The 13,938-nt window shown below is 30.3% G+C and overlaps 1 protein-coding gene across 1 annotated transcript; it reads left to right on the top strand.

Annotated features, from left to right (window-relative positions):
* The first annotated feature begins 7,580 nt into the window (after window positions 1-7,580).
* LOC106756682 (uncharacterized mitochondrial protein AtMg00810-like) lies at window positions 7,581-8,045 on the top strand. Its single transcript, XM_014639204.1, has 2 exons — window positions 7,581-7,730; window positions 7,812-8,045. The coding sequence occupies exons 1-2, from the start codon at window positions 7,581-7,583 to the stop codon at window positions 8,043-8,045; spliced, it is 384 nt and encodes a 127-aa protein (XP_014494690.1).
* Window positions 8,046-13,938: the final 5,893 nt, after the last annotated feature.

Here is a 13,938-nt window from a genome sequence, read left to right as displayed (position 1 = left end):
CGTCCGTGGCCCAGGAGTTCCTGAAGAACCTCCCAGTAGACGAGATATGTGGGACTAAATGGCCGAGTACCTGTAAAGTAGTGAAGTCGATTGGCTGAATACCTGTGAGGCCGAATGGCCGAAAACCTGTGAGGCCGAGTACCTTGTTGATTCCTGTAGAGTAGTTTTCACTTTGATGAAAGTTTCTGGTTTGATCCGAATAGTGATGTTGAGACCGAACGCTCGTCTTTGTTTCTGATCATCTTTGTGGTGTTTTGTTGTTCTTCCATGCTCCTCGTGGTCGTCATTTGGGCTTGCCGCTCGGCTCCACGGTGGGCGCCAAAATGTTTCGGTATGAATTTCTGGGACCGAAAGAACTAACCTGGGTGATGTGACACTCCCGCTTTGTGTTGCCTGACTAGGTAGATTGGTAGGCGCCAAAATGTTTCGGTAGGAATTTCTGGGACCGAAAGCACTAACCTTGATGACGCGATTATGCTTCTTTCTGATGCGAGATCTTCAAGTATCCTCGTCGTCCGTTCTTTAGACTGTCCGTTGAGTTCCAACCTTCACCCGGGAGGGGGGGTACCTGTAAAGGCACTCCGACGATCAAGTTAGACGTCGATGTAGGAAGACCCTCGATCCTCAGCAAGTTGATGCTTAGAACGGAGAGAGGGTTGAACTCAGTTAGGTGTGAAAGTATGAGTGTGAGAGAATGCAAAACGTACCTTGTTTGGAGCCTTTTGCTCTTTATTTATAGACTTTGGATTGATATAAAATCAATAAAACAGAATAAAATATAAACAGAATGAAATATAAACAAACTCACCTGATATATTTGGATGAAGTTGCGTAGGTGCAACATTCAAGTTTCTCAACACATCCATGTGAAAATCAGAGAAAGGGAGTCTAAGATACATATCAACAAATAAGCATGGATACATGTAAAAGAAATGCCTTTTTGAGCTATGTTTATGGTGGAAGACCTTTTCATCTTCTCGACATGGGGCCAATCTCATAGAGCGCCCATAACCTAGATTCCTAAGGACACAGCTATTTTCTATCCAAAATTCTGAGGATAATTTATCAGTGAAAGAACTGGAGATGTCATTAACATTTCGCGATGCCCAGTCATAATTAATAACATCGACATGGGGTTCGGCATGGTCGTCTACTGCGACACCACCGTGAACAAAAACCCTACTACCGTGAAGAATGGTGGAAATACCTACCTGGTCTACGACGGGAGGCCTATCAGATGAACTGGTTGGCACCTCTTGCCCCCTTTCTTCCACCACTGACGACGGACAACCTAGGCCAAGGGGAGAATTCATGTTTACCTGAGACAGTGGAGTGACTTGGAGAAATGGGAAAGGAAAGGTTCCGATGAAGCAAGATTGGGAAGAAAGATGATAGGATGCTCTAGAATTCGAAATGCAGGGAAAATGGAAATGACGGTTGCAAACCCTGCATTAATGACTCCGAAACTGGCAAAAACCTTCAGAAAAACCCTCAGTCGTTGGATCGAAACGATCTGACGGTCACGCAATCTCGACTCCTCAACTACTCGCAAGGCGGGAAAAGTTAATGATGACTTGGAATTTAAGCGACGCGCTTCAAAATGCTGCGTTGCAGTAACCAGTTAAAACACCTTCGAACGACTGGAAGACCGGTTTACTGGGATTACTCATGACTTGAGCCGATCGGCCTACAGAGATTACTCATAGCGTGAAATGATCGGTATAACGAGATTACTCGTCGCATAAAACGGTCGGTTAGCTGAGATTACACGTCAGCTAAGCTAATTCATCCTTCACACTTTAAGTCCTGCACTTAATCACTGATAAAGCCCAACGCTTCATTTGGACTTGGGGGGATGATGTACGATATGCTATTTGGGCCGAACGGTTACGACTAGTAACCGAACGGTCCAAATGATTAATGGACCTTAGTCATAAATGATGGGTCGTTATCATTGGGCCGATGGTCCATCATGAGGATATAATTCATTGCAATTATATCTTAACAAATATTATAAGTATCAGATAAGATCAGATAAGATCTCAACAACCAGATATTCAGGTATAGTTGTTTATATTATATGCTGTTTATATTAGATAAATAATCGATATATACAGGACTAGAATCACAAGTCAGGTACGCTCTCTCTTATGCTATTTTACTCCACAGTAGATTTGCGATTCTTGAACTAATTCATTCTGAATTAGTTGAGTGATTTCACTCTATATTCTCATATTGAGAGTCCTTAGCCTTGCACTCAAGGCTCTTCACTACTAAACCCTAACTTGGGCGTCGGAGTACCATTGCAGGTACCTCCCCCCTCCGGTCAAAGCTTGGAGATTTCTGGACAGTTAAAGATTGTAGGAGAGTGGGTGTTCAGTTCACGAGAGAAGGTGCACCAATCTACCTAGTCAGGCAACACAAAGTGAGAGTGCCACATCACCCAAGTCAGTTCTTTCGGTCCCAGAAATTCATACCGAAACAATTTGTATAAAATAATAATAAGTTTGATCATATACTTGATAGTTGTTTTGTATGGTAAAACTATATTTCAGACATTATAGAAATAATATCAAGATTTTTAAAATTTAACATAATTAACTAATTTCATTAATTAACGAGTCTGAAGTTATTTGTTATTTTTACATTATTATATGTAAATTTATTAATTATTATCATTATTATTTTAAAATCTTCTAACTAATAAAAATATATATAATAAATCAACAGAAAATTTGAACTTTTAAATTTACCCTTATATCCCATCAAATTATAATAAATTCATTTGATTGGTTTCACTTATACGATCATAAAGTTCTTCTAACATTATTGAGTTTGAATTATTAGAAAATAAGCTTATTAATTTAAAGAAATATATTTTTAACAAAAATAAATAAATAAAAAGTAGAGCATGAAGATGCCAAAGTTTGATTACTCTTGTCGATCCATACTTTGTCTTTTCCTGTCTTCTATCATTATTTACACTTCTTATTATATCACACTATTATATTGCTGATTTATACAAGTGGGATTCAACGAAGAGACACAAACATTTATAAGATAGGTTTAAACCTATTTTTGGTTCTTAAGTTATAAGGGGATGTTCAGTTTAGTCTCCGTTTTTTAAAATTTAAATCTTTGGTCCCTAAGTTATAAAAAATGTATCAAATGAGTCCTTTTTTAACTTGAAATACTGTTTTTGGTTGTTTCTTAACAACTTCTACATATTTTAGATTGCTCTGATTTGTTTCTTAATAATAACATACTTTAAATTGTTTTTTGTACTTTGACCATGAACATCAGTAAAGGACTCATTTGATACATTTTTTATAACTTAGGAATCAAAGGTTTACATTTTTAAAAACGGGGACTAAACTGAACATCCACTCATAACTTAGGAACAAAGAAAAGGTTTAAACCTATAAGATATGAGTCTAATCATATAAATGATTAATGCCACTTTTTATTTAAAAGTGAGACAATGAGTTAATGATCTTTCACTTTTATATAGTGTTCTATTTTTCATTTCTGATTCACTTGCAATTCCAACACTTTATACTATTGATAATATTTTTATTAATCATTGATAATATTTATTGGGTTAGGTTATCTGATAATTTAATTTCATCAAATCCAACTCGATTTAGTTAGATTGTGTATTATTTATGATTGTATCTAATTTGATCTAACCCACTCATATACATATTATTTAATAAATTCGATATTTATATTTTATAATTGTATTATATAAATTGCGTTATATTTTATTTTTAAGTTTTGAATAAATTTATTATGACTTCATTTATTGGTTTACTTAAAAAAAATCAGTATTTTAATTAGTTTTATACTTGAAAATAACATTTTTTAATAACATAAAATCAATTTTTTAACTTTTTGACTTAAATTAATTAATTAAATCCAATCTACTATAAAGTTCATTTCAATTCGATATTTTTTTTAACGAGTGGGATAATGAATTTATCCAAAATTTACTAAATTATATACCATAATTATACTGACAATATAATAAAAGTATGTTTCTCTTTTTAATCGTCGTATATAATATGAATGTTTTGATAATGTAAATTTTTTTCCAATTCTAGTCCATCTTTTTTCATTAATTCAAAATAATAGAAACTTTGGAGAAAGTAATGGTCAATATTTATTTCAAAGTTGTGTTTGGCAATTCCTTGATGGATTGTTGGTTGAAAAGCAAGAAAAATACAATTGTGCATGAGCTGTATGATAAAATGTCTGAAAGAGATTGAAAATAATTATAGCACTTGTATAGTTGTGAAGGGTCAATCCACATTGACTGAAGGGATTGAATATAAAGGTGAAAGTGTGTAATAAAACTATTAATGTTTGATACAACATGGTCATTTGTAAGCTAAACATTACAACTCACATGATTACATATAGACAGTATTAAAGAAATGCAGATGTGTAAAAATTTGGCTTTGTGATTTGTTATTTTAATTACTAGGATTATGTACTTTCAAATGCAGATGTTATTATTCTAGCAATATACCAGAACTCAAGTGTATTCCCATATTGAAGTGAGCTGCTTGTAAAAACATCCGTCATACTGAAATTTAACACAACTCTAATTTTCTTTTATATTTTTCAGTCTGAGATATTATTTGTATAAAACACTCTAATGTTAAAATTAGTATTTATCATAATGCTTTAACAATAAATGTGTAGTAAAAATAATCAATTATCTTGACATCAAATTTATATTTATAGATTTTATGATAGATTTTTAAATAGTGTCGACCTAATTTTGACATAAACAGTAATAATCTCCCTTAGAGTTGTTGATGTGATTATTTTTAACACTTATCATGTCTTTAATCTGACCAACTGATCCATCAATTATTTCATGTAAAATCGAAAAGTTTGTGTTTGATTTCTAACTAATCAAGTGGTCATAGAATACATGTCATATTTGTCATATTAAACTAAAAGTTTAATGAGTAATTGGATTTTGTTTTTAGTTACATGAGATTTTCTTATAACTAAAACATTCAAGATTTTAAGTTAAGTTGCATGTATAATTAAATGTTAACTTGGGATGATAAAGATTTTTATAAAAAAGAAATCATTTTCTCAACAAATAGCCTAATTCTATTAATAAAAATTAAAGGTATTGAAGTCATCTCCACCAAAAATCTATCTTATCTTTTATCCCTGTAATGACCTTATGTCATTTTTAATTAAAACTTACATTTAATTTAATTACATTTTAACATTAATATTTCATCCATCCATGCCTTCTTTAACAACCCTATTATTCTAATAAATGATATACATAATAATAGAATACAAAAGTTAAGATAATTTTTCCTATAACTTACAAAGCTGTAAAATTATTTATAGATTATATAAAAATATTTGAATCGTCTAGTTAAAGGGTACAAAGGAAACTCTATCTTTACTGACACATCTCTTTTGCTTGAGCAAAGGGTACAAAGGAAATTCTAACAAAAGAGAGGCGTGAGCACAACTTATATGTATTGGAGCATGGTCAAAATGTCTTTGTTTTTGTTTTAAATTCCAATAAGCTACGAGGATCATTTGAATTATGGCATTGTTGTTTGGGAGTCATGTTCACTTCGATACTATTTTTCATTTAAGAAAAAAAGGTCTTTTGTCTTTATCTTCTATTTTACCAACTCCCTTCATTTGTGGCTCTTGTGAATTAACTAAAAGCAAAAGACTACCTTATTCCCTAAATGACAAATGCGCATCGCATGTGCTGGATTTAATTCATAGTGATTTGTGGGGACCTGTTCCCGTTTGTTCAAAATTTGGGTTTCGATATTATGTGATTTTCATTGATGACTGTTCCAGATTCACTTGGTTATATCCAATGCGCCTGAAATCTGATTTTTATTATGTATTTGTCTAGTTCAAGAAATTTGTTGAAAATCAGTTTCATACAACTATAAAAACTTTTCTAAAGTGGTGGTGGCACCGAATTCAACAATAGCAAAGTCAAGACATTGCTAAATGAAGCTGGAATTCTTCATCTTATGACTTGCCCTCATACACCAGCCCAAAATGGTAGAGCTGAACGCAAACATCGCCACATCACTAAAACGGGCCTTGCAATGCTTTTTCATTCACACCTCCTTGCTCATTATTGGCTACATGCTTTTTGTTGTGCTGTTTATGTCATAAATCGGTTACCGACTACTCTTCTAAATGGTGTTTCTTCATTTGAGACCTTATATAATACTCCTCTTAATTATGCTCACTTTCATCCTTTTGGCTGTCAGGTTTATTCTTGTCTCCGTGACTATGCCACTAATAAATTGTCTCCTCCAAGTGCACCTTGTATTTTTCTTGGATACAACAGCAACCATAAAGGATTTCAATGTTTGGATCCTTCAACCTCCCGGTTATACATAACAAGACATGCCAAGTTTGATGAACTTTATTTTTCGTGTTCAAAAGCAGGAACTATATCTCCAATTTCCGGATTGGGTTTTTCTTCATTTGTTGAACCAACTTTAACACCTGAAATTCCTGTTCCAGCTCCTGCACCAGCTTCTTCTTTGCCACTATACAAGGAAATTGTGCACTCATCAACCACACCTTGTGGTCTATGTCATGCTGAAGATACTCCTTCAATTGCTGCTTCCATGCCTGATACTCAACCACAGATACACCGTAGTGTCCAGTCTACTCATCCTATGGTCACACTCGCCAAATCAGGTATTTTTTGGCATCGTCATTTTGTTGACGTTACCACCTACCAACCATCTTCTCTTCTTTATGCTCTGCTTACCACTTCTACACCCAAAGGATTCAAATCCGCTGCCAAACATCCTGGTTGGTTGGATGCTATGCATAAAGAGCTCCTGGCCCTACACTCCAACAATACTTGGGATCTTGTCCCACGCCCATCCAACACCAACATTGTAGGATCCAAATGGGTGTTTCGCACCAAATATCTTTCAGATGGGTCAATTGACAAATTAAAAGCACGATTGGTTGCACAAGGCTTCACTCAAACACCTGGTCTTTACTATGATCACACTTTCAGTCTTGTTGTTAAAGTTCCCACTGTTCGTGTCATTCTCACTCTAGCAGTAATGAATAATTGGTCTCTTCATCAATTGGATGTCAACAATGCATTCTTGAATGAGCACCTGACACATCTTGTCTATAGGGAACAACCTCCTGGGTTTGTTGATCCTCGATACCCAAATCATGTCTATCGACTTTGGAAAGCTCTTTATGGCCTCAAACAGGCCCCTCTTGCATGGTTTCAACGATTCAGCTCGTTTTTGCTCAGTCTTGGGTTCCTCTGAAGCAAGGCAAATCCATCTCTATTTGTCTACCACAACACTGTTGCCACTCTATATATACTTGTTTATGTTGATAACATAATTTTGACAGGGAATAATAATTCTTTACTTCAAAAACTTTTGGCCAGGTTCAAAACTGAGTTTGCTATCAAGGATTTAGGCCATCTAAATTACTTTCTTGGTCTCGAGGTCCACTACACTACCAATGGTGTCTTTCTTAGGCAGATCAAATACGCTCAAGACATTTTATCTAAGGCCTAGATGTTGGATGCAAAACCAACAACCTCACCTCTCCAACCTCATATTCAACTGACAACCACAGGAGATCCATTCTCTGATCCCACTCACTATCGCTCTCTCGTTGGTGCACTCCAGTATCTCACTATGACTCGTCCTGACTTGTCCTACGTGGTAAATTTGGTTAGTTAGTTTCTTCAAGCTCCAACAAATGATCACTTTCAAGCAGTTAAACGCATCCTTCGATATGTCAAGGGCACCATGTCCTATGGCCTATCCTTCACCCGTGGAGCTTCCCTTAATGTTCTTGGTTACTCGGATGCTGATTGGGCTCGATGTATTGAGACTAGGCGATCTACCTATGGTTATTCCATTTTCTTAGGCGGTAATCTCGTCTCATGGAGTTCTAAGAAACAACCAACCGTAGCTCGATCAAGTTGTGAATCAGATTATAGAGTCATGGCTAATGCAGCAGCTGAACTGATATGAATTACTCATCTTCTACATTATCTGCATATTTCCTATCAAGCGTCAACTCTTCTTTGTGACAACAACAGTGCTATATTCCTCTCCCAAAATCCGGTGGCTTACAAACGTGCTAAACATATTGATATTGATTATCACTTTGTTCGAGAGCTTATTCTATCTAACAAACTCATCACTCATTTCATTCCTTCTGATCTCCCGCTAACAAACATATTCACTAAAAGTCTGCCTCAAACCTTATTTAGTTTCTGAATAATTGATTATGTCTTAAATAATTGATATATTTTTTCCTTATTATTGTACGTTAATTATTGTATGCTGGTTATATACATTCTATATATTGTACATTGGTTACTCTTTCAACATCAATAAAACACATTTGTTACCATCCTTACAAATATGATCATTAAATTTACACAATATCTATATTTAAACAGGATAAATTAGTTTGAAATTAAAATAACTAATCTATTTAGGAAATATAAAATGATAAATTCAAAACCCAAACATAAATTATTGATAAAAAAAATACTAAATACCTAGCTAGGGTAATTATATTATTTCAGATGTGTGTTTAGTTCACTAACTTTAATACCTAGCTAGTGTAATTATATTATTTCAGATAATAAACAGTTTTACTAAAAAAAATCTCTATAGAATAAATTTTAATATCTTATAAAGAAATCGAGAATAATTAATATTTATTTATCAATTTGAAAGAAGTGTTGTAAACGATAAATTATTAGGATCAAATATCTTTGATAATTCCATAATAATAATAAAATACTTACAACCTTCCTTCTTATTTTAACATATCTTGTTCTAATTAACATATCTTGTTCTAAGGAATTTAATTGGTACAAGTAAAATTAATAAACATATAAGTTGCGTGATTATTATGCAATAAATTTTTAAAATGTAATTTAATTTGTATATAAGTATGATCGATTTCTCTCTTAACCTTTTTAAGATAGTATATGTTAATATTTCCACTAAAACACATTTTCATATAGTTATCTTTATAATAAATTTAAAACAAAATCACAGTTTTATTATAATTTAATTAGTTAAAAATGTATTTTTTCTTTTTTAAAATTTTGTTATAATTTAATCTTCCCTCTTTCTCTCTCTATATAATTTAATCAATTTTTTAAGTTTTTCTTTTATATTTTAATTATGTTTTATGATAATATTTTTATATAACCTATCTTTATTTCAGTTTTAATTGATGATAATATTTAAAATCTGAAATAAAATTAATAAAATTTAGTTAAAAAAATTAAATAACATGTTTCATAAGTCAAAAATTTAAATTGAAGCAAAATTTTAAAAATAAAATAATTTCAATTTCTACTTAAATTAAAAGATAAAAATATATTTAATCCTATATTTTAAATATTTAAATTTACTTTTCAATTATATAAAAAAATGTTTAATACACAAATATGATCTATATATAACAAATATTATTTGCAACTAAATATAGCAGTTCTAGTTTTGGAAGATTAACTTAATCTTAATAAACAAATTAGTTAATCGATATTATTAGCTAATAAATGTTAAGTCCGACAAACAATTTAAGTTGTCAGAAAAAGTATTTGTTGAAGAAATGTGGGATGCATGAAAGTTAAAAGTGATGATTCGAAGGAAAATATTCCTTAAATAAACAAAATCAATGTCGTAAGAAGCAACGAAGATACATATGACATGGTTTGCTTTGAAATATGTATTCTATCATCAAATTTGCAGATGTTGTTGACTTTTAATTCAATTTTTATAAATTAGCTAATTTAAAATAAATTAAATAGAGATTAATAATAAATAACAATTCTCTAGAAATATGACTAAATTTGAAATAATTTATAATATTTATCTATTAAAATATAAATTATGAAAAAAATATTATGAAACATATTAAGTTGTGTACTTTTTAAATTTAGTTAATCAAATATATTCTATAAACAATATTAATTACAAGATATCAACACAAATTAACATCTGGAGAGTATTTGATTTACAATTTATATTTGTAGTACTTGTGTTTTAGAATTCCTTTTTAATTATGAAATAAAATATTTTAGTTTAGGAGTTACTTTCTATTATTTTCGTGAGTTCTGAAAAGTGGAATCAATTTGCTAAAATGAAATTATTTTAAGATATAAATAATAAGAAAGATTTAATCTTGTCTTTTAATGGGATTTTTACAAACTTAATCTACTTAACTCTATTAATAACTAATGTTAAAAGTACTAAATTTATAAAAAATAACTATGTAAAACAATGGAAACTTAATTATGCTATAAAGTAATATTGTAACACTTAAAATCTATATTTATATTACTAGTAATCACTTTACTAATTACTAATACAAGATATAATTCATATGTATAAATAAGTTTATAATCATCCTGTAAATAAAAAAATTCTAAATATAATAAACATTATTATTTAAAAAATATAAACTCTTATGAAAATAATGGTTATCTCATATGATCTTTTTTCGATCTTATTGAGTAGTCTAATTTAAAACATCATTTGTTCTCATGTAAAACACCATCATGAAAGTATATACAATAATCACAAATCATAAAATAAGTTAAAATAGTTAAAAGATTAAAAGCTATCTAGCATACTAAAATAATTATTCAAGAAAAAAAAAGGTAAAAATGAACTTATTGAAAATGAAATTTTAATTCTTATGCTAAGGTTCTCACTCCATATCTTTATGTTGACGTTTATAAAGTATAGAAAGATGACAACTTTTATAAAATGACAACTATTATAAAATAAAAATCAGTTAACTAATTTTCTATTTATAGTTCAAATTTTTCAATATTAAAATAATTGAGTGTGATTTATTAAAACTAATTTCACTCTAAAATATTTTCTACATCAATAAAATAATCACCCATTAATATTTAGGATGACATATATTTACTATTTTTTAAGTTTGTGCTACAAAATATTTCAATGATTAAAACGAGTTTTCTTAATGTGAGCTTTTGTTAATAAGCAATATTTTTTAATTAAAACAGTGTAATGTAGAATAAAAAATTATAATTTTATCATGTAATTATAGTTCATTCTCTAAGTTTGTATGCATAATATTTATTTTAAGAAGTTCTTTAAATGAATATATTTGTTTTGAAATATTAGTCCTCTTAAATCACAAGATATTTTTTGTTTTTATTACAAATAAACAAATAAAAACTTTCATTCACTTGTTCTATTTTTATCCAATTCAAAAAAAATATTAAGTGCACAACTTAATAATTCCATTTAAGGCTCTTCATTATGAAGTAGTCAAAACTTACACCTATTTATGTTATATTTACATATTATAATTAAATCTAGTAATTTTTATTCTTCTGTTGTTATTATTAGACTGTTATTATACTATCCAAAAAAGTATTATTTTAAAAAGAATATAGACACACAACCTATGTGTTGATTTTATAAATACACCAGTAATTTTCAAGGGATACTCACTTCATACTTAATAATTACTCTCACATAACAGACCCTGACTCTCTTACTGACTTGGACGCTATAGAGTTTTTGCAAGTGGATCTTTTCCTCTCATCAACTAGGAGACCCTATTCAAATGGAATGAGCAATCAAAGCACGGTTAGGATATTGCCATTTGTCTGCATAATTTACGCTCAAGATCCGAGTAAGATCATTGCGTAAAGATAGTCTATGAATACCGATAATCACTCTTGTTGGCATGAACATTTTTTATCTAAGTTTTGCAATGGCTTTGAGGAAAGCTATATTGACACTCGTCTTAATATTTTATTATGATATAATATTATATTGAATATTTGTGGAACAATAGCACACATACAAATATTTTCTCTCTACTTTTATATCACTTGCCTCAACAATCTTAGCAACAAAGATTAGGTGGACGACAAAAGAGTTTTGATGATGACAATTGAAGATTAAAGAATATATTATCTAATTAAAGCTTTTTTATTAGCTACTTGTAATTGTATTTTAGATTAGTTTTTGCATTTTAGACTTATATTTGTCAAGAATGCAACAAGACAAAAATAACTCATATTAAAGTTTTTTTTTCTAGAAAAATCACTGGAATAATCAATTACCGCTTGAGATAATCGATTATAATAGTGAAGTTTAGAGATGACAATTAATTATCACTTGCGATAATCAATTATCTCAGGAAAAACACTTGGGTAAGGTTTGCGAATATTATCACTTTGGATAATTGATTATTCTTGGCATTTGCAAGCAAACTCTAGAGCTTCTCAACTATTTTCAAACCAAGCTTATAAATAACTCGTCTTTGAGCTTTTCTAAAGTCACATAATCTTAAAACCTTATTGAGAACCAAGTGCCTTGTCTGAACTCTTTGTGTTTTAAGTAAGTTTGAGAAACCTGGTGCTAAGTAGAAGGAAGTGTTAGTCTTAATGTGTTTAAGTTTGGTAGCACATCTGTTGAGCAAAATTTCTAGCTTGCCCATCCCTGTGTTTGTCAAGGGTGTTGTAAATCTCTTGTCAGTCAAAAGATATGCATTTCTAAACCTTCGTTTTACTTCACTTTGTAAGTTGTTGGTTTACTTTTAGTCTTGAGTTGATACCTCTTCAAAAGAGATTAACAATTAAACGTATGATCTTTTTTACCTAATCCAGTATAAAATTTCTTCTGCAAGCTTTTCTCTCTATATTTTTTTATTTACCTGCTATTACTTATCTTGATTTATTCTATGTTGTAAAGTTATTTTTTAAAAAGGGAAGTTCATTTAAAAAAAAGAAGAAGCTTATTTTATCCAATAACCAATTTATTCTCTTATTGGTTCTTGTTTCCGCTGTGTGTTTTCAATAAACAAGTCTGGGGTCCTTATTTGCACTAATTAATGGGTCTTATGTAGCAACACCTTATGATACATTGGTGCAATTTGCCAAACTTAATTTCATGCAAAAATTTAAAGAACGAAACATATGCTAAACTTTTATTTTAGTTAAATTCTTTGAGATCCGACCTAAGGTTTTCTAGTCATGACTATTGTAATTCATAGGATGCAAAAACATTGAAATAGATCATTGCAAGGTTCTCGGACTACACCAAAATATGACAAAAAAGATATTAGACTCACCTTCAAGAAGAAATTAACATCTCAAATTTTATGATGTTTTATTTAGTAATTTTTACACTATTAAGTAAGATGTTACAAAAAATCTCACTTGAATTTTAGTGTTTGGAAACTAATTTTAAGTAAGTTTTCTAATTTGATAATATTGTTCAAAATTAAAAATGTATTAAAAACATGATTTATGAAAATAAACAGTCACTGATTTTTAACATTTAACAACAGTTACATTTGATATTTTCACTCTTTAAAAAATTAATTTTTAATATGAATGGATCTATTTGTCAACCTATACTCAAGTGTTCAAGTTAAATTGCAAATTATTTTTTATTTTTTAAATTATGAGTAAGGTTAAACTGACTCATTTTAACTTTACTCATAATTCCTGGCTTAATTTATGTTATCTCATGACCAAATATATCTTAGAAAGATCTATCTATCACTCGATGTCTTCTTTACTACTTGGTTTTTGTTCTAAAAACTCTAGATACATCCATAAAAAGGAATAATTCTTACAAAAGATTTTCCAATCTTCAAGTTAAAATTTCTTCAGAGTTTTTTAGTCAAAATCTCAATTAATGCAAAATAACTCTTAAATTACCATTAATGCTCTATGTACAGTGTTTTACCTCATTCACAGTGAGTTTAATTGGATGAGCCAGAACTTGTGTAGGTCCATCATCCTTAAAATCCATTGGCTTAATTACCTGTCAAACAAGGTTCATATTTTGACCAAGTCCATCTATTCGTCCTTAGACAGAAGACATCAATTCTTAATAGGGT

The sequence above is a fragment of the Vigna radiata genome, chromosome 1 (genome assembly GCF_000741045.1).
Source record: "Vigna radiata var. radiata cultivar VC1973A chromosome 1, Vradiata_ver6, whole genome shotgun sequence".
NCBI classification, from domain to species: domain Eukaryota; kingdom Viridiplantae; phylum Streptophyta; class Magnoliopsida; order Fabales; family Fabaceae; genus Vigna; species Vigna radiata.
The sequence above is the reverse complement of the archived record's forward strand: the minus strand, read 5'-3'. Positions and strand labels throughout refer to the sequence as shown.

Excerpts from the sequence above, each read along its gene's own strand:
- LOC106756682 (XM_014639204.1), top strand. The coding sequence starts at position 7,581 with ATGTTGGATGCAAAACCAACAACCTCACCTCTCCAACCTCATATTCAA. Across the intron at positions 7,731-7,811 it reads GTCCTGACTTGTCCTACGTG|GGCACCATGTCCTATGGCCT; the intron begins GTAAATTTGGTT and ends CGATATGTCAAG.